Below are 20,787 nucleotides of genomic sequence, written 5' to 3' on the forward strand. Positions count from 1 at the left end.
ACGGAATCAATTTCAAAATTAGATACAACTGATGCACTAAATATAATATTTAATCTTTTCCCCCTGGATATCATTGGGCTAGAGTTAACCATCAACACAGCCTTAAAGCTAAGAAAAATTCCGGTTCTGCAAAGATTCTCCGTGTCCGCCCTGGAAACCCATACAAGAGATTATCTGTGGAAGGGACCACACTGATTTCCTACTGGATTAGAATAGGATTGCTTCAAACACAACTCCAAAGCCATCATCGATCTCTTAGCGGTATGGTCCAGCTAGACAGTGTCAACATCATATGCACCGGACTAGAGGGTAACTGCATTGCAGATGCAGGGCGGAAACTAAAATGCATCCTTCCTGACAAAAAAGGTATGGGTATTTTGTTATTTGTCTTGAGGCTTTTATTGCGTAACCTAGCAGCCCACGGAAAGTACAAATTTGTGTGTTCAAGCAATTCTATCCTGGCCAAATATGGACACCAAAAGAACCAAGCTCCTAACTAACTAACTAGACTGGGTAGAAGTTTCCAAAGTGGTGGAGACAGTCACGATCATCATCATCGGTAAATTAATGCCTAATAAAAAGTACGCAAATGTGCTATATGTGTTGTTTGAAATATTTTTTAATATAAACTCTTCAGTTTAATATATTTTAAACATATTTTCGTAGAGGAAAATACATTACATGGTTTTTTTCAACAAAATAAAAACCAGAAATAATTTACAGGTTAAAAAGATAATTAAAATAAAATTGATAATAATTAAAACACGGGAAGTGTAGAATTTCAGAAAACTGTTGACAATAAGCGACAAATTGGAAATTGTTTGGCCTGTAAGTAGGTATTAGATATGGCCAACATATAAATAATGCTACATATTAATACAAACGAACTTTTCATATACTATGTGTGTAAAATAGATAGTATACCAACTAAAACAAAATATTTGCACTGTATTTAGAGACAGCACACACACAAAAATCTACTTTAAATAATTAAAATAAAGTGCGGTAGATGATTTAAGAGTAAAAAGCCATACAAACGAGCTAAGCCTTGGATTTCCATTGCTTACTCTTTTAGGTAAAACTCAAAATTATGTCGCTGTGCTTAATGCGACATACGACGTTTTTGACCTCTTTGCAAGGGGCGACAACAGTTGCCTTTTGTCAGCGTCTAGTCAATTATTTTCCAAAGGCTTTGCCTGTTCCCACGAGAAACCATCGCGTCCAAAATGTCCGTATGTGCTGGTGCGCTGGTAAATGGGTTGGCGCAGATTAAGATCTCTGTTGGGTGAACTTGAGTCAGATAAAATCCATTAAAGTAGAGATCGGATAATACTTACTTTACGATCATTCCAGGTCTTAAGTCAAAATTACGTTTAATAATATCGAGCAACTCCTTCTGGGTCTTGTGGGAGGTGCCGTAGTCGAAAACAGTGATTGACAGTGGTTCTGCCAAACCAATAGCGTAAGATACCTGCACTAGACAGCGTTTACACAAGCCAGCCTTGACTAATGATTTGGCCACCCATCGAGCTGCGTAAGCTGCAGACCTATCGACTTTCGTGAAATCTTTGCCCGAAAACGCACCACCGCCATGTGCACCCCAGCCGCCATATGTATCCACAATGATTTTACGACCAGTCAATCCCGCATCACCCATAGGGCCGCCAATCACGAACAGTCCGCATGGGTTGATGTGGACAATGGTATTAGAATCAAAGTATTTGGCGGGAATGACAACTTTTACTACTTTCTCCATCACCTCGGTGCGCAATGTGTCCAGAGTGATTTTTTCTGAATGCTGCATGGAAACAACTATGGTATGCACGCGCTTGGGGACCGCCGAGCCCTGGTTGAACAAATATTCACAGGTGACTTGCGTCTTAGAATCAGGACGGGCCCACCAAAACACACCAGAACGGCGCAGCTCGGCGATCTTTTCATTTAGCTTGTGCGCTAAAACAACTGTCAGGGGCATACACTCCTCGGTCTCATCAGTAGCATAGCCAAACATAATACCCTGGAAGTAGTAAAGAAGTGTTTACTAATGGTCTTCGCAAGATGCAACAAGAATCACGCATTAAACACAAACTTGGTTAGCGGTGTCACTATTATATACACCAATATGTATTATTTTAATTTTAAATTCTGATGCATAACAGAAAATGGAAAAATGATGAATTTAAAAAAAATGATTTAGGTTTTTGTTACGTGATTTTGTTTCCAATACGAACTACGGTGAGGTACCCAAATTTAAACCCGAATATGAGCATTGCATATTGAAGATTACGATATATACTATACTATAGAGCGTTGGTTATTTGAACCTCGTAAAAAACAAATAAAATTTTAATAAAATTGTTTATTATTGATTCTTATAACAAACGCTAAATGATTGATTATGTGCATGAAATTTTATATGTTTACTACAAATTATATCAGAAATAGTTGGTAACACAAATTGGATTACATACTCTTTCAATCAGTTATGCAGGGTAATGGGTAACTTTCTATTTTTAATCAGGAATAGAGTGCCCCCTCATAAATACATTTATGGTTGTAAGATTCTTTAAGTTGAATTATATTTTTGTCCCTTCGTGTTCTTTATCGGACTAAGGAAAACCGTGGTACCAAGTTTGGTACTTTTTGATTTTAAGCTATACTTGCGTTAACACGGACTGATCAACTCTAATCTTTTGCCACTTAAGTGCAGGATATTCAAAACCATTAAGAGTTACCAGTAAACTGAATTAACAGAACAATCTGCTAGTAAATGTGCATCTCTTTAGAAAGAGTATGTATGCCTCAGCTACCCGAGGATATTACTTTTTTGTCATTGATTCTGTTCACACCTGATCTCCAGCACCGATCTCTTCCTCTGCGCGGTTAACATGCACTCCGGCGGCAATTTCGGGAGATTGTTGGTCCAATGCCAAAAGCACATTGCACGTTTTAAAATCAAAACCTTCATTTTCGTATCGATAGGTTTTTCGTTTTCAATTTTTTTAAATTCATATGTTTTTTTACATATGGTGTTTTTGTTTTTATATATGAAACGAAAGAGATAAAAAGAAGAAAAGAGCGCAGCAAAGTTGCACACACACAATGAAATAATGTTCGGTAAATAATGAATTGCTTATAATTTATATATTCCCACATATGTATGTTCTCTTAAATATATGTATGTAAATATGAAGAGTATGACAAACACAACATCTACCCGAATAATTTGATTGGAGGGAGCCAATGAAATTGTGTCCAGTTCTCATACGGTGTGCATTAGTTCATCTGGAGTTGGGCGAAATTTCAATGACGGTTTTGGTAAGACATTCCACATGCAAAGGTACGGTGGCGACGTTACTATTATGATTCCCTAAGATTGATGTTTACCTAATAGTCTGAACATAACTCAAAGAAGTACTAATTCGAATTTGAAATTATAGGTATTCAAGGAAAATTAATTGAAATGTTCTACAGCTCGATAGGAACGAAACAATTCGAAAAAATTGCATTGAGAAATAGTGGCTAATATAAGTATATTATATTTGATTTAAATGTCACAATTTGTATAGCATTTTTGGCGACAAAGGTATTGTCAATGTTCAATGATATCAAAAAGCTGAAAGACTAATATATTTCAGCTAAAATAGTGTGTTTAACCCTATTTGAAGGAAGTATAAAATACTAACATTTACGTAAATACACAAATAGAAACGGTAGTGAAGACGCCTATCAATTAATCTTAAATAACAATTCATTGTTCGTTGACAACCCAGTGTTAAAAAGGCTAACTAAAAACGATTAACAGAAATTTGAACGAAACGCACAAACGCACACATGATACTGGCATCACTTAGTAGTAGAAGGCGGAATGGTAGAACGAAAATTCATTGATATACCTGGTCACCAGCGCCAACGTCCTCTTCTTCGCGATTAACATGCACGCCATTGGCAATATCGGGCGATTGTTGTTCAATGGCGACAAGCAGGTTCAAAGTCTTCCAATCGAAACCTTTTGATTTGATTTATGTAATTTGAATTGTCTTTGGATTGTGGGTTTGGGTTTACGTCCTCATCTGAAACCCGCCCATTTTTTAACGTGTAAACTGTAAATGCTTACCCTTTGAAGAGTCATCATAGCCAATATGCTGCACTGTCTCGCGCACAACTTTCTGGTAATCGACAACAGCCTTTGATGTGATCTCACCACAAAGCAGAATCATGCCCGTCTTGGCAACAGTTTCTACAAGGAAAACAAAAAATGCAATTAGATAGAGTCGATAACACATAGAATTTTTCTCAAAACCATGCCTTGTGCCTCGGTACATAGTTTCTATATGTACATTTGAGTTAAATGCGCATTGCTATTGTTTATTTGCGAAACTATCCCGATCAGCGGATAAAAAGAGTCAGACACGCGACGAAGTGTGTACTTCTGTTTACTTGGCAGTAATGTTTCATTTGCGGCAACTTGCCGATTTCTTAAAAAAATAAATAGAACATTCGGCGGCTTGAAGATGCAGAGAGCTGCAATTTACTTTGAAATCTGAACAATTTATCAAGCATTGATGCCTGATTGAGTAGCTTTTTTTTCATATGAATTGAAAATATTAAAAAAACAATTTTAAAAAATATGAGAAAAACATATTTTTCTAAATTTAATTACTCACAGGCAGGAAAACAGTTTTTGTTTTTTTCTTCACAAGGCAAACAGTTTTTTTTTTCTTGTTATTTTCTATTATATGTAATTACCACAAGCAACTTTTGCGTTTGGGTCTTGTCTTAGATGAGCATCTAGAATAGCGTCACTGATTTGATCGCACATTTTGTCTGCAAGAAAAATACACAATAAAGAATTTTAAGAAGGCATTTAAAAAATTTCAGTTATACTAAAAAAACAATAGCAGCTCGTGCTTCTTTGAGCTACTACTTAGACCACATAATACAGACACAATTTTAAAATTTGTGCTATCCACAGCGAAATTCAATCTCTTATGTGTTCATTGTACATTTGCAGAAAAATAAGAAAGTGAATAACGAAACAAATATCATATTAAATATCGTCGCCGTTGTCACATTTGACTCCAGTCGAGCTCAAAAATCGGCGAGAGATAATAAAGCACGAGCTTTTTTGAACCTTTGTATTGCGTCAGCAACATGTGGATGGGAATATGTGGGAGAGGGGCGATAGAAATATCAATGAATAAGCAAAATTTTAAATTGCCAATTCATTTTGATACCTTACCACGCGTTGAGCCTCTGATTCCAGTTGGGCTGGCTTATGTAAATATGCACATATGTATGTACTGATATATGTTTGTATATAAATGAGCTTCGGTGTGTGAATGTACACATACTTGTATGTATGTATACATACATACATTCATATCGTAGAAATGTATGTAAGTATTCAAGGGTTTTCAGCTTTACAAATGTTTTCTATGCATGTACATACATACATATTCATACGTATGAACATATGCACGTACATGTGTACATATTTATATATGTATGTAGATGTACGTAGATGTATGTACAAACATGCATGGATCTCTTAAATTGATAAAAGTTCAATATCTTATATATGTATGTATGTATGTACATACATTTGTTCATACAAAAACAAATTTGTTTCATTTTTCTAAGGAAAAATATTTTACCGGTGAGACCTAAGGCATACATGTACGTATGTATGTACATACATATGTACATAAATATGTACGTATGTACATACATATATAAATATGTACATACTTATGTACATACAAATGTACAAACTTGGTAAAGGTAACAACACGTGGTCGATACCAATATTAAAATAACTGCTTTATCAATTTTGAGAAACTATACATATGTACATAAATATGTATGTATGTATGTATATATGAATAATGTATATTTAGACATGCATATGTATGTATGTATGTGTGAATGTTAAACTGTTTTGAATATAAAGAGAGGCAAAAAGTAGTCAGTAGACGGCAGAGTATAAAAGGCTAAAAGCACATGGTGCGCATGACGAAAACCCTGATGTTGTTTGCGAGAACCAGAACCAGCCAAAAACCAGCAATGGTTTAGAGCACCATCTGTGTGCGATAGTTAGAGTTACCAGCTCTGGTACATATACATACATACATATGTATGTATGTATTTACGTATTTAAAAAATCAGCATACACCGGCAACTTAGCAGTTTCATATGACCTGGTAACCCTGGCAGTTGTTCCGACAAAATGTACTCAACGAGTAAGCGTAAACACGTTTAATTTTCTATTTGTACTATGAAAATGTAATATAAGAATAATAAAATAATCTACCATGTAATCAAATTAAAAAATACACCGTATATTTCACACAATTTACTCGTTGTCGTCGCCATTTTGCTTATATTCACGAAGCGGTTGCTAAAGAGTTTGGTTATGCGTATACAAACATACATACATATGTACGTACGAATGCATGTACATATACATACACATATGCATATATGTATGTATGTATGATCATTAGAAGAAAAGTGAAGCTTGCTAGTTATATTCCACGCAGCCAGCATCTGTGTTCCACCACAAACACACATAAATTCATATTTACAATCATACATGCATACATACATAAGTACTGTATGCAGCCATCATGTGTATATGTATGTATTTCACATTCTATATGATGCAATAGGAGGTTGGTACGCACAATTAAGAATTCACTACACTAGCATTAGATACTACTCACCAGGATGTCCTTCACCCACAGATTCTGAAGTGAATAGAAATGTTTGTCCATCTTCCATGTCGTAGGAATTGCCATTGCTGCCATTGAAGCCATTGGCGACTACATGTCCGTTAGTCTTTTGGGGCATTTTTAATGTATGTTGCTAATTAGTTCCGTCTAATAGATGGGTGGCTGTATAAAATACAAAACGTAGCAAGCGATTGTAAATAATGTTTATAGTTTTCACATGTATGTATTGATTTTCCCCCAAACGGCAACAAATTGCACCCGTCTCCAAGTGCGTCTGTTGCCTTTTTTAAATGTTACCATTTTTTTTTATATAATCAAGACGAGCAATGCACTATTTTGTTTCCCGCTTGTTGATATGGCGCTTAACAACACCAGTCCCAGCACTTACATATTTATTTATGTTTGTATATACGTAAAAAAAACACGCGATACACAAAGTGAATTATAATTTACTGGTTGTTTTTATGTGTTTGGTGGCGTACCGTGTTGTTTAATACAAATTTATCAATGTATGTATGTTATTTTGACCGAAAACAACGATATTTTTCTGATTTAGCGACGGCAATCTAAACTCAGTGGCTATGTTGCGCACACGTCCTTTCTTTGTGACGGTTCTCTAGAAAAAGAGCGCATACTTATTGCTTGGCGGAGAATATATACCCCAACACGAGGTAGTCCCCATACAAGGGCAACTAGCGGTCTGTTTATGTAGTTGTAAGCGTGAGCGTAGTCGCTCTTTTTTGCTCTGTGGTGGGACCGATTGTGGACGCACGGGCCTTGATTTGGGTTCTTATTTCTATTTACGCTAACAAAAACTTTTTCCACGTTTTCCACGCTATGTTATATCAGCTGTTTTGGCATGCGCACACAACTGTTTTGCGTTGCCAGCCTTTTGTAAGTCGTACTTATAAATAAAGTATATACAAGTAAATATCCGTCTGTAGATGTCCTTTCGAAATTGGACCAAATTTATTTCAATGCTTTTGACGAGCTTTTCGTACCTAACACACGCTTGCACAGCGCTCAACTGTGGATATTTTCAACAAATAAAGACTTATTTATAAATTTTGGTTTGTCTGATTGCGAAATGATGATCAGCAAAAATGCTTGATTATCAGCTAGCTAATATAATATAATAATATATTAAATACATGTATAAATGTATGTAACAAGTATAGTTAAGTATATATGAATATATGTACATATATATGTGAATGCAAGTGCGTATGCTCAAACAATACAAGTATTCTGCAATTCATTAAAATATGAAAATCCTAATTTGAAAAATTAAATTAAATAAGGTTTGGTCAGAAATCTATGTAAGTATTTTATATTCAGAATGCTTAAATGTAACGAAATCAAATATGTGGCTAAATTATCATCAGTGTAGAAAATGACTTGTAGGAACAGTTAAAGTTTAATGAAGTGGATGGAACTTGCAATGTTTCTCTCCTTATTAGATACGAATGTATTTATCTTTATAAAAAAAAGGCACAAAACAAAATGCCGTGATTTAATTTCAAAATGTGATCTTTCTTTAGTCAGCAAATTTAAAAATAAATGTACTTATGCGTTATTTTGATTTGTAAGTAATTTGAATTAAAAATAGTTATCTTGTGCTGTTTTTTTTTTTTTTTTTGTTACAGGAATTAAGTGGATTGAAACTTTGGAATATACATGTATGGTATGAATGTATGTATACGAATGAAGCGTATACAATATATTTCATAAGCCTATAATAAAATAGATTTTCCCTTAGGTATTGTAATGATTCTAATTTTTCGAATACATAAAGAATAAGACAAAGCCTCACAGAAAGCGCACGTCATGCTAATCATAAACAAGGTCACTCAAGATCAAGGCGGTATTATAAACAAGTAATTTTTTAAATATTCGAAAATAACAAGCTCCATTATCTTTCAAATAAGTATGACCCCCAGCTGGTAGGTCGTTTCTTTTAAATTTAAATAGTTTTTATGATTTATATCATTGAAATTTCTTTTATGTTTAAACTACAAGGTAGGCTTGGTCACAAGCAGTTCAAAAAACCTAACCACTACCATCTAATTGAAAACGTCGCATAACTTAGTTTGAAAATCATTTCACACATGTTACTTATCAGTATGAGTATGCTCGCTTTGACCCCATTGACAGAATGACATGGCAGATGTATACAATATATACAAACCTGATGAATAATGTTGTTTATAAACTTTAATAAACTGTTAATGAAACTAATTAATTAATTTTATTATTTAGCCGACATAAGAGGGCTGTAATCGTTGGTTCTAAAAGATGTGGCAACGCTGCGGCCATATAGTGGGTGGCAAGTGGCAATAAAGAACGGTGTAGATAAACAGCTGCCAATGACGTGTTTATTGTCCTACTAGCTGTTAGCTTACATTAAATTAACTGTTTTGAGTTTATTTGAAATGCGACTGTTTAAAAACGATTCGTCATAATCATAATGAAGCTGCAATATGTGATGTTTTTGTGGACAACTGTCATAAGCTCTTGTTTGGCTGAAGCTCTGTATGAAAAAATACCCAACGCAACAATTGAAAAAAACGAAGGACTTCATTCGAGTCCTGCTTCTACTATAAATGCAACATTAGATGGTGTTAGCGGAAGTCCCATTACAGCTGGTAATCTTAATGTCACTGCGCTCACGAACGCACCTACAGCAAACGTAACGAAAAATGCTACTGCGGTAGTCACGGAGCCGCCTTTGATCGATCCGCGTGCAGTGGAACAGGAGCACAACAGTTCTTTGTCACTATTTTTTGTAATATGTGTCATCATGCTTGGTATACTGCTTATTCATTCCATGTTACAAACGGGCTTTCAGTATCTTCCTGAAAGTATTGTCGTTGTATTTCTTGGTGCACTGATAGGCCTCTTTTTAAACGTAATGTCTGGTGAAAATGACAGTTGGAAGCGCGAGGAGGTATTCTCACCGACAGGCTTCTTTTTGGTATTGCTACCGCCAATAATATTCGAATCGGGGTATAATTTGCACAAAGGAAACTTCTTTCAAAATATAGGCTCCATACTAGTTTTCGCAATTTTTGGTACAACCATATCTGCATTGGTGATCGGCGCTGGAATTTATTTGCTGGGACTAGCAGAAGTTGCTTATCGGTAGGTGATCAACCCACTTCAGTTATTCCATTTTACAATTTTTAACTTGCAGACTCACCTTTTCGGAGTCGTTTGCTTTTGGTTCACTTATCTCAGCGGTGGACCCTGTGGCCACCGTCGCAATCTTTCATGGTAAATATTCTTATATCAATATAAGTTGACGGCTAAAGGCCCTTTTTTGTTAGTCATTTAATTAACTTTTTGGTAAGAACTGCTATTGGAAATGTTTAAAGTTACAAAGTTCGTGGCTCAAATCATATGTACCCTGCCAATGTACAAAACCTCTATCTTAAGATATGTATATTAGTTCGACCAATTAGACCAACGCAACCTAAACGTGGTGGAGAAAGCTTTAATACCAAGCAAGTTATTAAGAAATCACTTCTATTGCAACTAAAGTGTTTCGATTTGATCCGCATAATTTTGTTATTACTGAAATTTCAAAGATACATAAGCCAAATATTAGCCACTGGAACTGTATTTGTCAATCTAATTAAGGAACGGCTTTTGCGAAATGTCGTACTGTAATATTCTTCTTGATAAATGTATTTATATTCGTAAACAATTTTTACATTTTAAAGCTCTCGACGTGGACCCAATACTGAACATGTTGGTGTTCGGTGAAAGCATACTAAACGATGCCATTTCTATTGTTCTTACGGCATCTATAACGCAATCAGCAACTGCAAATGCTGAGGCTACCACCAGTGAGGCCGTATTTAGTGCTTTAAAAACCTTTTGCGAATTCGTCGTTGCCTCAGCTGGTATTGGGGTTATATTCGGCTTGGTCTGTATCTGATGCTGCAATTGTTTTTACTTAAAAGATTAATAATCATATAACCTTCTTTGCCCACTTATAGATCTCGGCGTTATTACTCAAGCATATTGATCTACGCAAACATCCTTCCCTGGAGTTCGGAATGATGCTTATGTTTACCTATGCGCCCTATGTGTTGGCCGAGGGTGTACACATGAGTGGAATTATGGCTATTCTATTTTGTGGTATAGTTATGTCGCACTACACCCATTTTAACTTGTCGACTATCACTCAAATAACTATTCAGCAAACAATGCGCACGTTGGCCTTCATAGCCGAAACATGTGTGTTTGCATACTTAGGGCTTGCCATTTTTTCATTTAAGCATCAGGTACATTTGTCATTTGTCATTTGGGCAATTGTGTTATGTTTGATTGGAAGAGCTTGCAATATTTTTCCGCTGGCATATTTGGTGAATAGGTTTCGCGAACACAAAATCAATAATAGGATGCAATTCATTATGTGGTTTTCGGGGCTACGCGGCGCCATTTCCTATGCGCTCTCACTGCACTTACATTTGGATAGCCAGGAAAAGAGACATGTCATTATTACAACTACACTTATAATTGTATTGTTTACTACACTTGTATTTGGTGGATCGACTATGCCCCTGTTAAAGTATTTAAAGCCGGGAAAGAAACGTCGGAGTCGTGGAAACTTACGCACTGAATCGGCTGCAGCTCACCCGTCACGTCGCAGCTCTGCTACACGTAAACGGAGCAAATCTATTTCCTTATCAAAGACGCGGGAATGGGGACAAGCCATCGATTCGGAGCACTTGTCGGAGCTAACAGAAGAGGAAGATGTCTCATTTTCACAGACACGGGTTGCTGGCTTTGGGCGTTTGGATCGCAAATATCTTATACCGTTTTTCACAAGACGCTTCAATAGTCAGGAGCTGCATGAGTGCAAGTCACAGATGGCTGATTTAACAAACAAATGGTATCAGGCTATACGTGTCAGTCCTTTGGATTCGGATGAATCAGACGAGGAGATTGGTTTGTCGGCCACCACGAGCCATAGCAATTTAACGCGCTCGTAGATGCTTGTGGAACATCGACCTGTGCATGTATTTAAACGTTGTAACGAATCATATGTACATATATACAAATGGGAATATACTTTCAGCATAGTATAGCGGAGGTTTCTTGCTTTGATTAGTCTTGTACATAACCTTATAAGACTACTTTAGATTAAATTGATTTAAGTTGTTATTTTAATGTTTGTTTATTGTGTCTATGTATGTTTATTTATGTTACATGCATTGTTTGGCTTTTTTTTATCCTATAGCTTAACTAGTAACAAAATGTGTTATGCTCTTCAATTGATTTTCATTGTCAACTCAAACAGTATTCGCTCCTATTAAACGTAAGCTTTTACACAAAAAACCCAAAAGGGTATACTATGTTAGTGCGAATGTATCTAACACACAGGATGAGGCGTGGCAAACCCTACAAAGTCCATATATATTGGATCACTATGTTCATATTGCTATACATTCTTCTGTCTGTATGAGCAAGGACAACCTCGTATTTTTTCGAGCACCGCATAGTTTACAATAACATCCGGTTAGTCGTCCTTGTGTCTTCGCCTCTAGCTTTAAATTCATATTTTAATATTAATTTAACATTAAGAGCGGATATGTAAGTGTGACAGATCTTTTTAAGCCCATTACATAGTTCAGTTTACTGGGCATATGGCTGTAAAACAGTTATGTATAATGTGTAGGGAAAATTTTTAAAAACTTAAAAAAAAGATACTTGTATATGTACGTTTTGTGATAAAATAGCAGAGGTTAAACAGCGACTCTATAGTACTTTTTTGAGAAGAGAATAAAAATATATAATTTACACATTTTTCATTTTTATAATACGAACGTTTCTTTTACAGTTCTGGGTATGCATAATTACTCCGAATTATTTATGAAAATTTAATAAAACTAAGATTTTAATAGAACTAAAAATTGACTAATGGCTTGTATGTTATAATTCCACGCGCTCTGCCGTCTCTATAGACATGGCTACTTCTGAAGCCTCTGTTGCCGTTCCCACTGCAAACAAAATATATATACAATTTTTTTAGATAAAATTAAAGAGTGAATTGACAGGATCCATAAAGAGCAAGTTATTCACAGAATAAAATTAATGCCCTATTCCTCGATTCTAATTTCTTTTATAAGGACTTCATAATCATTTCCTCTAATTGCTTTGTGTCGAATTGAGGCTTATGGCCGCCGTGTGGTGCTGAATTTAACCAATATTCGGAGGCAGCTATATAGATGGCAACAGCTGCCCCTACAATGTAGGCAATATGTGTGGAGCTTTGAAAGATGACGCATGTAGCAATGCACATGCCAAAGTAGGTGAGAAAGCGCGTGATGTACACGTAAGATTCCCGACTCTCTGACGCAAGATCTTTATGTGGAAAACAGATGGCGGGCGTGGGCAAAAAATATTGTTTTAAGTATTCTTTCCGAAACAAATGTACCATCATTAAACATTTTACTTACCTTGGCACTTGCCATCCTTCAGTTTATAACCATCCGCACATTGTCTGCACATGTCTGGTCCATCACCATCGCAGCCATTGCAGGAGCGATCACATTCCAGGCATGTGTACGAACCCTCGTTATTTACGCAAAACTGTTGTAGGCGACAAACATTGTTTTGTTCTAAACATTCGTTGATATCGACACACCCATTATCTGAGTCCCTATGCCAGCCGGGGTTGCACTTTTGGCAACTATTGGGACCAGCACCTGTGCAGCCACCTGAGCATGCTGCATGACAAGGTGTACAGAGCAGTTTTGAAGCGTCGCGAAATGATTCATAGTATTGCTCTGCACACTTGTCGCAATGGGATCCAGTGTACCCAGAATCACAGGAGCATTGACCATTTCCTTTGCGTGTGCCAGCGCCTTTGCATTTGCCTGTTAAAGTTATAAAATATACATACATACATATGTATGAAAATACCAGTTAAATTTTGGAATTATTTACCGTTGCCGCTGCAGCTGCTGCAAGGCTGACATGACGACCCATACGTTTCAGCTGGGCAGCATACCTTTAACGTGGTGATGCACAACCATTCGTGTAAGTCAGGCCATTCATTTTGCTTGTGAAGGAACCAGTCTTCTATGAGGGATTCATGTTCGTTCGCTAAGGAGTGGCAAGAATCTTGGCCTCGTTTCACATCGCCACAAAGTTGCTCCTGAATTTCTACTAAGCGCACTTCGCTTGTTTTGTAGGAACGGAGCTTCTCTTCTTCCCAGGCTGCATCACCGCCGGCATGTTTGCCACGTTTAGTTCTCTCAAGACCCAGTTCAAAGGACTTTACTAAGGACTTGCAGGCACTGCAGGGCGGCAACTTTGCGGATTTATCCCTTTGCTCTTTAGGTGAGCTATTAAAAAGCGATGGTTCCGCATTGGCTAGCGTCAGTAACGCAATTACCGTCATGCCCACGCTTTGAAAGAGCATAATAATACGTACTTTTTGAAAAAGCGATTTACCTATATTCTGCAAGAACAAGACCAACTTTTCGAGTTTACGTGTAATTCAATATAGCGCATTAAAAGGTGGCAGCACCGTTGAAGTGAATAAAAGCTGCCTGCTATGGTAATTGGCGTGGCCATAATATACATATGTACAAATGGTTACTTTTGAGTATTGCATATGTGCCTTATTAAAAATGTACTCAAACTTTGACCATCTGCCTAAGAAACTGTTTGACATGAACGATTAATTTCAAATTAATCGCACCAAGTGCAGTGCTGTCACTTGTTTACAAGATAGTAACAACAAAAAGCCACAAAAAAAAAAAAAAAACAACTAAGGTGCACGAAATAATTAGCTAGGACACTACGTTTTAGAGTATAACAACTGAACCGTTCAATATATTTTCATGAAGCAAATTTCTGTTTAAGCCTAATTAAATTATCAATAGACTTAACCTTAAATAAAACAAATAAAACTTAAGAAAATATAATTAAAAAATTAAACCAAATATTGTCAAACGAAATAATTAGCTAGGACAAACTCAGTGTTTTTATGTTAAAACTAACAATTTAAACAAAAAAAGAAACCGATTTCAAACTATTAACAGGCACTAAAAAGTAAAAAATAATTGCGTATTCTTCTACAACTTAATATTCAATATATAATGTAGATACAATTATTGTTCTTTTTGGAGTCGGTGTCAGCGGTCGCGCGCTACGCCAGTCAAGAGAAAGAGGCACTTCATTACGAACCATTTCAGATTCTTTTCTCTTTCTATATCTACTACGTCATTCTTACGGTAATTCCTTGTGTTTAATGTTGACTATATTTTCGTATCAGCATTTCCTTGATTACCCGTATGTCTCAGCATAGTGTCATATTAAAATTCGTTTGATTCGTTTAACTAGGTACCGGTTTATTTGTTGTTTCAAGGTAGCAGATATTGTCACAGTAGTTATACGTGTATTGTAGTATAAAAGTTAATTTGAAATTGGGTTTAATTAGGTATTGGTAATCTGTCACAGTATATTGTCGTTCGTATAAAAGTTAATTTGTAAAAAAAAGTATTTCTTAAAGTATTCTCATATTATTACTGGTAGATTGATTGATATATTGTAGTGTTTCCTTGGCTGACACCGACTCCAGAAATAACAATAATTGTATCTACATTATATATTGAATACTAAGTTGTAGAAGAATACGCAATTATTTTTTACTTTTTAGTGCCTGTTAATAGTTTGAAATCGGTTTCTTTTTTTGTTTAAATTGTTGTTTATTTTTGGATTTTTAGTGAATGTGAAGTACACTAACTAATGTGTATGAATATGGGTAGACCTAATAAACGTGTTTCTCATATGAGACAGCGCCGCTTAAATGAAGCAAAAGAAGTCATGGGGAAACTCCTCTTTCAACAGAGGAATCTTGCGAACTTTTCATGTTCTAAAGAATTCGTCGTGGATATACAAAGACTGAATCGAGCACTCTTGTTCTCAATATATTTTGTCGAAAACGTTCATCACACTGCCTGTCTGTCGTCTGCGAATATCTACTGTTCTGATTTGTTGAGTTGCGGCTCTTGTTGCAGTTTGTTCTTCTGACTTTTGAGCTTTTAGAACGCTGGGGTCGTGTATTTTTGCTACACGCATTGTTACGGTTAGATTTTTTCGACGGCATTTTACTGAAATTGAAATTCATTTAAATTTGACACTCATCTACCGGGTGCCTTCGCATGATATCTAAAACCCATGAACATTTTGTATGTTTTAAGAATTATATGGATTTCTCATGGATGCCATTATCAGAATTGGACCAAATTGCAATGGGACCACATGGGAATCATCAGCTTTCAAATACAAAAAGAATCATCAAAATCGGTTTACACAGTCGAAAGTTCTGAGGTAGCAATGAACAATACAGTCGAATTGAGAACGTCCTCGTTTGCAGAACCTAGCCAAACTCTCATCAAAGTACCCTTGAGGTACATCCTTTCCAATAAAAAAAGAATCATAGAAATCGGTTATCGTGATATAAAGTTATTCGTTCATTTGTCTTGCACATACTTAATACAAATTTAAGTTTTATGCTGTTTTCTCATGGATGCCATTGTCAGAGCTGGACCAAATTGCAATGGGACCACATGGGAATCATCAGCTTTCAAATACAAAAAGAATCATCAAAATCGGTTTACAGAGTCGAAAGTTCTGAGGTAGCAATGAACAATACAGTCGAATTGAGCACGTCCTCGTTTGCAGAACCTAACCAAACTCTCATCAAAGTACCCTTGAGGTACATCCTTTCCAATAAAAGAAGAATCATAGAAATCGGTTATCGTGATATAAAGTTATTCGTTCATTTGTCTTGCACATACTTAATACAAATTTAAGACTTATGCTGTTTTCTCATGGATGCCATTGTCAGAGCTGGGCCAAATTGCAATGGGACCACATGCGAATCATCAGCTTTCAAATACAAAAAGAATCATCAAAATCGGTTTACACAGTCGAAAGTTCTGAGGTAACAATGAACAATACAGTCGAATTGAGAACGTCCTCGTTTGCAGAACCTAACCAAACTCTCATCAAAGTACCCTTAAAGTACATCCTTTCCAATAAAAAAAGAATCATCGAAATCGGTTATCGTGATATAAAGTTATTCGTTCATTTGTCTTGTACATACTTAATACAAATTTAAGACTTATGCTGTTTTCTCATGGATGCCATTGTCAGAACTGGATTAAATTTATATGGGACCATTCTGGAAGCACCAGCTTTCAAATGGTATAAGAACCATTAAAAACAGTTCACCCAGTCGAGTGTACCGAGGTAACAAACATAAAAAAAAATAAAAATAAAAAAATACAGACGAATTGATAACCTCCTCTTTTTTGAAATCGGTTAAAAAGGAGCAAAACAAAGAATTTTAAACGATGAACGTCGTTGTTCAACTTGGTGTTGAATTCACCAAATTTTTGAGCATTTAAATGTCAAATTTTGCCCATTCCCGAATAATGGCTTCTCTTAACTCTTTTAGAGTTCCAAATTGCCCCACAGACATTGTATCGGGTTTAAGTCCGGGCCGGGTGTTGGCCACTCTAAAAGAGAAATTATTGAATCTCAAAAAAAGCTTTAGTGAGCTTTGCAGTATGAATGAGTGTATTATCCTGCTGTAAAATCTAGGCGTTTCCGAAATAATTTCTCCAAATTGGCCTAAAACAGTCTTCAATAGATCTACATTATGTTGTGCATTGATTTTATGCGTTATTAACCACATTGGTATCTTTCCATCACACCCGAAGGCAGCCCATATCATGAGGGACCCACCCTAGGAGTTTCTGGGCACGTAAACTATTTTGGGGTTCGCACATTCGCGATAATAGTATCGGTAACCACCAGGGCCACATAAATTAACTTTTTCTCATCATTAAACATAATATTTTTCCACTCCAAATCCCAAAATTTGTAATTATGGCAAACTGCAATCAAGCAGTTTTGTGCTTAGATAGTAGCAGCAGTTTAGGTAATTTTTTTCATATGAAATATCATCCGATCTTTTAAAAATTTATTGTACACGTCTCATGGATATCTGCAGAGACAACTTGCTCCTTATTTGTGATGCGCTGATATTTTCATTGGCTGCAAGATTTAACAAGTGAGAACGCTACAGTCGAGCAAGCCCGACAGTGTAATACCCTGTACCCAGGTAAACTTCCGTCACTGAGTTATATGCGCCCATAGCAGCAGCAAAAAGAGGAAGAAGAAGAGCGAACTTGTTGCTGCAGTTTGGGGAGGTTGTACTAGCGAGAATTTGTTTCGCTAATAACTTTTCTTTGAATTGACCGAATTGAATAAAATTTTGAACAACAGTAGACAATTATATATAAATTATGTGTGCAAATGTGGACGCTATTGACGAAATTCTGCAGCGGGGGAAGGGGGGGAAAATTAAAAAAAAAAAAAAAAATAAACTCGTCCTTACTCGGACCTAGGAGAATCTGGATGCCAACTTTGGTTATTCTAGCTTTTATAGTTTCTGAGATCCTCGCGTTCATCCAGACGGACAGACGGACGGACAGACGGACGGACATGTCTAGATCGATTTCTCTCGTCATGCTGATCAAGAATATATATACTTTATGGGGTCGGAGATGCTTCCTTCTGTATGTTACATACTTTGCACAAACCTAATATACCCTTTTTACCCTACGGGTACAGGGTATAAAAATGCGTATTTTGTCCCAGTTGAATCCAATAGCGTGCGCCCGGAATGGGTTTTTCCCATGAATTTCGGCGTCTGTTGAACAGTCTCCGAAGGGTCCGCGAATAACGAAAACGACAACCAACCCAACTTCACTTAACAATTATAGTGAAAATCTTGAGCGGTTGTGGTGGTGTTTTATTATCTATAAGTAATTTTGTTTTACAAATAAAATTATTATTGCATAGCTGGCCAATTGGCAAATAAAATTCCCCCAACGTGTCATTGTACAGCTTTGTGTTAGGCTTTCTTATCTTTTATTTTGTTTAGTTTAATTTGTTATATTAAGTTTTATAATATAATCGACAGTAGTGTTGTTGATATTATGAATAAAATAAAATAAAAAAAAAAAAAAAAAAATTTTTATGCGCTTACATACCAATCCTTTCCCTTCGTCTTGAATACTGACGCGATAATTGGATACTTAATTTAAAGTAATGATCGATAATTACAGAGTTTCATAAACAAATAATCGGCAGGTACTTTCAAATTCAAATTAAAAACAGTACAAATTCAAAACTAAAATTAATTTGTAACATTCCGGCCCCCGTGAATCGACAAAGGCGGAGCCGGAGATTCACCAAACACGTCGAGGACTGCCAGCTTAGATGCTGGTCTTTGAAGCGTTGTAGTTCCCGTCTTCACTGAAGCGCTGCGTACTTGTCCATCTCGAGCTAGTTGCACCGCAGTTACTCTACCTCGCTTCCACTGACTTCGGCTTTCTGACTCATAGCATATGGTTACGATGTCTCCAACTTTAATTGGTTCCACACGTTGAAACCACTTGGTTCGGCGAGTCAATGTTGGCAGGTATTCTAAAATCCATCGCTTCCAAAATGTCTGTTTAAGCTGTTGTCGTATTTACCATTGTGTTCTCAAGCATTGCCGCTCGTCAATATGCGGCGTTTGAATTATGTTAGGGCAACCAATTAAAAAATGATAGGGAGTGAGAGGTTCTGCTTCGGAATCTTCAATAGGAATATGTGTTAATGGCCGAGAATTAATCAAATTTTCAGCTTCTATTAACAAGCTCTGCAAAGTCTCAACTTGCGGTACCTTTTGTTTCAATGTAAAGCTAGTACCCTTTTAACACTGCCATTACCAGGTGAATTAAACTCCCATTCAATGCCGCGCCGGCCACACTCTGATGACATCCCATTCGAGGCTTCAATCCAGTGTATTTTGCTTGCACCAATAAAGTTTGTTCCCTGGTCGATTCTAATTTTCTGCGGTAAGCCTCTGCGGCAACAAAAATTTTGCAAACAAATAATAGCAGAGTCCGATGAGAGATCCTTAGCGAGTTCCAAATGTATTGCTCTAATGGTCATACAAGTGAACAAAGCAACCCAGCGTTTCACTTGACGTCTTCCAATAGCGACCTACAAAGGACCAAAATAATCGAATCCAGTATACGTAAAGGCTCTTACATATGGCGAAAGTCGATCTATGGGCAGCTCACCGTATTTTCCGTATTTTGATGCTTACATTGTTCGTGAAAGTGCTGTGCAATTAAATATGTCAACTTATGATTCTTTGGCAACATCAAAGGTCTTTTTACATTATCATCCACGCAGTTGGCATTGTTAATTCGACCGGATACACGCATAACTCCATCTTCGTCCATTTCTGGGGTTAGGCATACTATTTTACTGGCTTTTGGTACGGATTGTCCGTTCCGTACTTCGGCTCTGAAACAATGACGCTGAACCAGGCGGCATAAAAGCTTTTCAGAAAGATGTAATTCTCTTGCTTGATAATATCAACGATGTCTAAAGACATGCTAAAGTTTTTCCAATTCTGTTTTTGAACGTGTCCACGACTCTAAGAACATAGGCGTACACTCTTATTAGCTTTTCGTATTTAGATGTCTTTTCAATTAAACTAAATATTGGACCATTCTCTTCTACGGTTGAAAACAAGAATTTTAATCGTTGTTCATTTTGTTGATCGTACTGCTTTATGTTCTCGTTTAAAACAGGCCATCTTTCGCTGTCGTTTCTTAGGAATAAAGGTCCTTCTAGCCATTTCTTTGATTTTACATTCGAGTCCATACGAGTGGCGACATCAGCAGGGTTTTGAGATCCAGGTATCCATTTCCATTGGCTTGCTTCAGTGCTGTCCAATATTTCTGATATGCGATGAGCGACAAATTGTTTATAACGGCGGCTGTCTGACTGAATCCAATTGATAACTGTTTTTGAATCGGACCATAAAAAGACTTCATCTGGTTTTATGTCGTGGCTGTTGACAATAGCATCTTTAAGGCGAACTCCCAATACGGCTGCCTGAAGTGCTAATCGAGGGATAGATAACGGCTTTAAAGGGCTACAGTTTGCTTACCTAAAA

General features: G+C 36.5%; 3 protein-coding genes across 7 annotated transcripts; 1 reads left to right on the plus strand and 2 right to left on the minus strand.

Annotated features, from left to right (window-relative positions):
- Positions 1–928: 928 nt before the first annotated feature.
- LOC115628512 (S-adenosylmethionine synthase) lies at positions 929–7,753 on the minus strand. Of its 4 annotated transcripts, none has more exons than XM_030524662.1 (7): positions 7,736–7,753; positions 6,726–6,896; positions 4,750–4,827; positions 4,118–4,240; positions 2,850–2,962; positions 1,338–2,017; positions 929–1,278 (listed from the first exon to the last, which is right to left on the minus strand). In XM_030524662.1, exons 2-7 carry the CDS (start codon positions 6,850–6,852, stop codon positions 1,173–1,175), a joined length of 1,227 nt encoding a protein of 408 aa, XP_030380522.1. In that variant the 5' UTR covers positions 6,853–6,896; positions 7,736–7,753; the 3' UTR covers positions 929–1,172. The 4 variants fall into 4 exon arrangements, with proteins under 4 accessions (XP_030380522.1, XP_030380521.1, XP_030380517.1 ...); XM_030524661.1 differs by lacking the exon at positions 7,736–7,753 and adding an exon at positions 7,217–7,363; XM_030524657.1 differs by lacking the exon at positions 7,736–7,753 and adding an exon at positions 7,123–7,362.
- A 1,369-nt stretch (positions 7,754–9,122) lies between these two features.
- Positions 9,123–11,827, plus strand: LOC115628518 (sodium/hydrogen exchanger 8). Its single transcript, XM_030524670.1, has 4 exons — positions 9,123–9,875; positions 9,928–10,007; positions 10,457–10,662; positions 10,736–11,827. The coding sequence occupies exons 1-4, from the start codon at positions 9,202–9,204 to the stop codon at positions 11,732–11,734; spliced, it is 1,959 nt and encodes a 652-aa protein (XP_030380530.1). The 5' UTR covers positions 9,123–9,201; the 3' UTR covers positions 11,735–11,827.
- Positions 11,828–12,535: 708 nt separating this feature from the next.
- Positions 12,536–14,219, minus strand: LOC115628519 (cysteine-rich with EGF-like domain protein 2). 2 transcript variants are annotated; one of them, XM_030524672.1, is made up of 3 exons: positions 13,692–14,219; positions 13,202–13,621; positions 12,536–12,742 (listed from the first exon to the last, which is right to left on the minus strand). In XM_030524672.1, exons 1-3 carry the CDS (start codon positions 14,167–14,169, stop codon positions 12,675–12,677), a joined length of 966 nt encoding a protein of 321 aa, XP_030380532.1. In that variant the 5' UTR covers positions 14,170–14,219; the 3' UTR covers positions 12,536–12,674. The 2 variants fall into 2 exon arrangements, with proteins under 2 accessions (XP_030380532.1, XP_030380531.1); XM_030524671.1 differs by having other exon boundaries at positions 12,536–13,106.
- Positions 14,220–20,787: the final 6,568 nt, after the last annotated feature.

The sequence above is a fragment of the Scaptodrosophila lebanonensis genome, unplaced genomic scaffold (assembly GCF_003285725.1).
Source record: "Scaptodrosophila lebanonensis strain 11010-0011.00,11010-0021.00 unplaced genomic scaffold, SlebRS2 tig00000118-arrow-arrow-pilon, whole genome shotgun sequence".
Lineage (NCBI taxonomy): Eukaryota > Metazoa > Arthropoda > Insecta > Diptera > Drosophilidae > Scaptodrosophila > Scaptodrosophila lebanonensis.

Coding starts and splice junctions, on each gene's coding strand:
- LOC115628512 (XM_030524662.1), bottom strand. CDS start 6,852: ATGCCCCAAAAGACTAACGGACATGTAGTCGCCAATGGCTTCAATGGC. Junction 4,241..4,749: donor AAACGCAAAAGTTGCTTGTG/GTAATTACATAT, acceptor TTTTCCTTGTAG/AAACTGTTGCCAAGACGGGC. Junction 2,018..2,849: donor AGATCGGTGCTGGAGATCAG/GTGTGAACAGAA, acceptor TACTACTTCCAG/GGTATTATGTTTGGCTATGC.
- LOC115628518 (XM_030524670.1), top strand. CDS start 9,202: ATGAAGCTGCAATATGTGATGTTTTTGTGGACAACTGTCATAAGCTCT. Junction 9,876..9,927: donor CTAGCAGAAGTTGCTTATCG/GTAGGTGATCAA, acceptor TTTAACTTGCAG/ACTCACCTTTTCGGAGTCGT. Junction 10,008..10,456: donor CACCGTCGCAATCTTTCATG/GTAAATATTCTT, acceptor TACATTTTAAAG/CTCTCGACGTGGACCCAATA.
- LOC115628519 (XM_030524671.1), bottom strand. CDS start 14,169: ATGCTCTTTCAAAGCGTGGGCATGACGGTAATTGCGTTACTGACGCTA. Junction 13,622..13,691: donor CAGCAGCTGCAGCGGCAACG/GTAAATAATTCC, acceptor TAACTTTAACAG/GCAAATGCAAAGGCGCTGGC. Junction 13,107..13,201: donor GAAGGATGGCAAGTGCCAAG/GTAAGTAAAATG, acceptor TTCCACATAAAG/ATCTTGCGTCAGAGAGTCGG.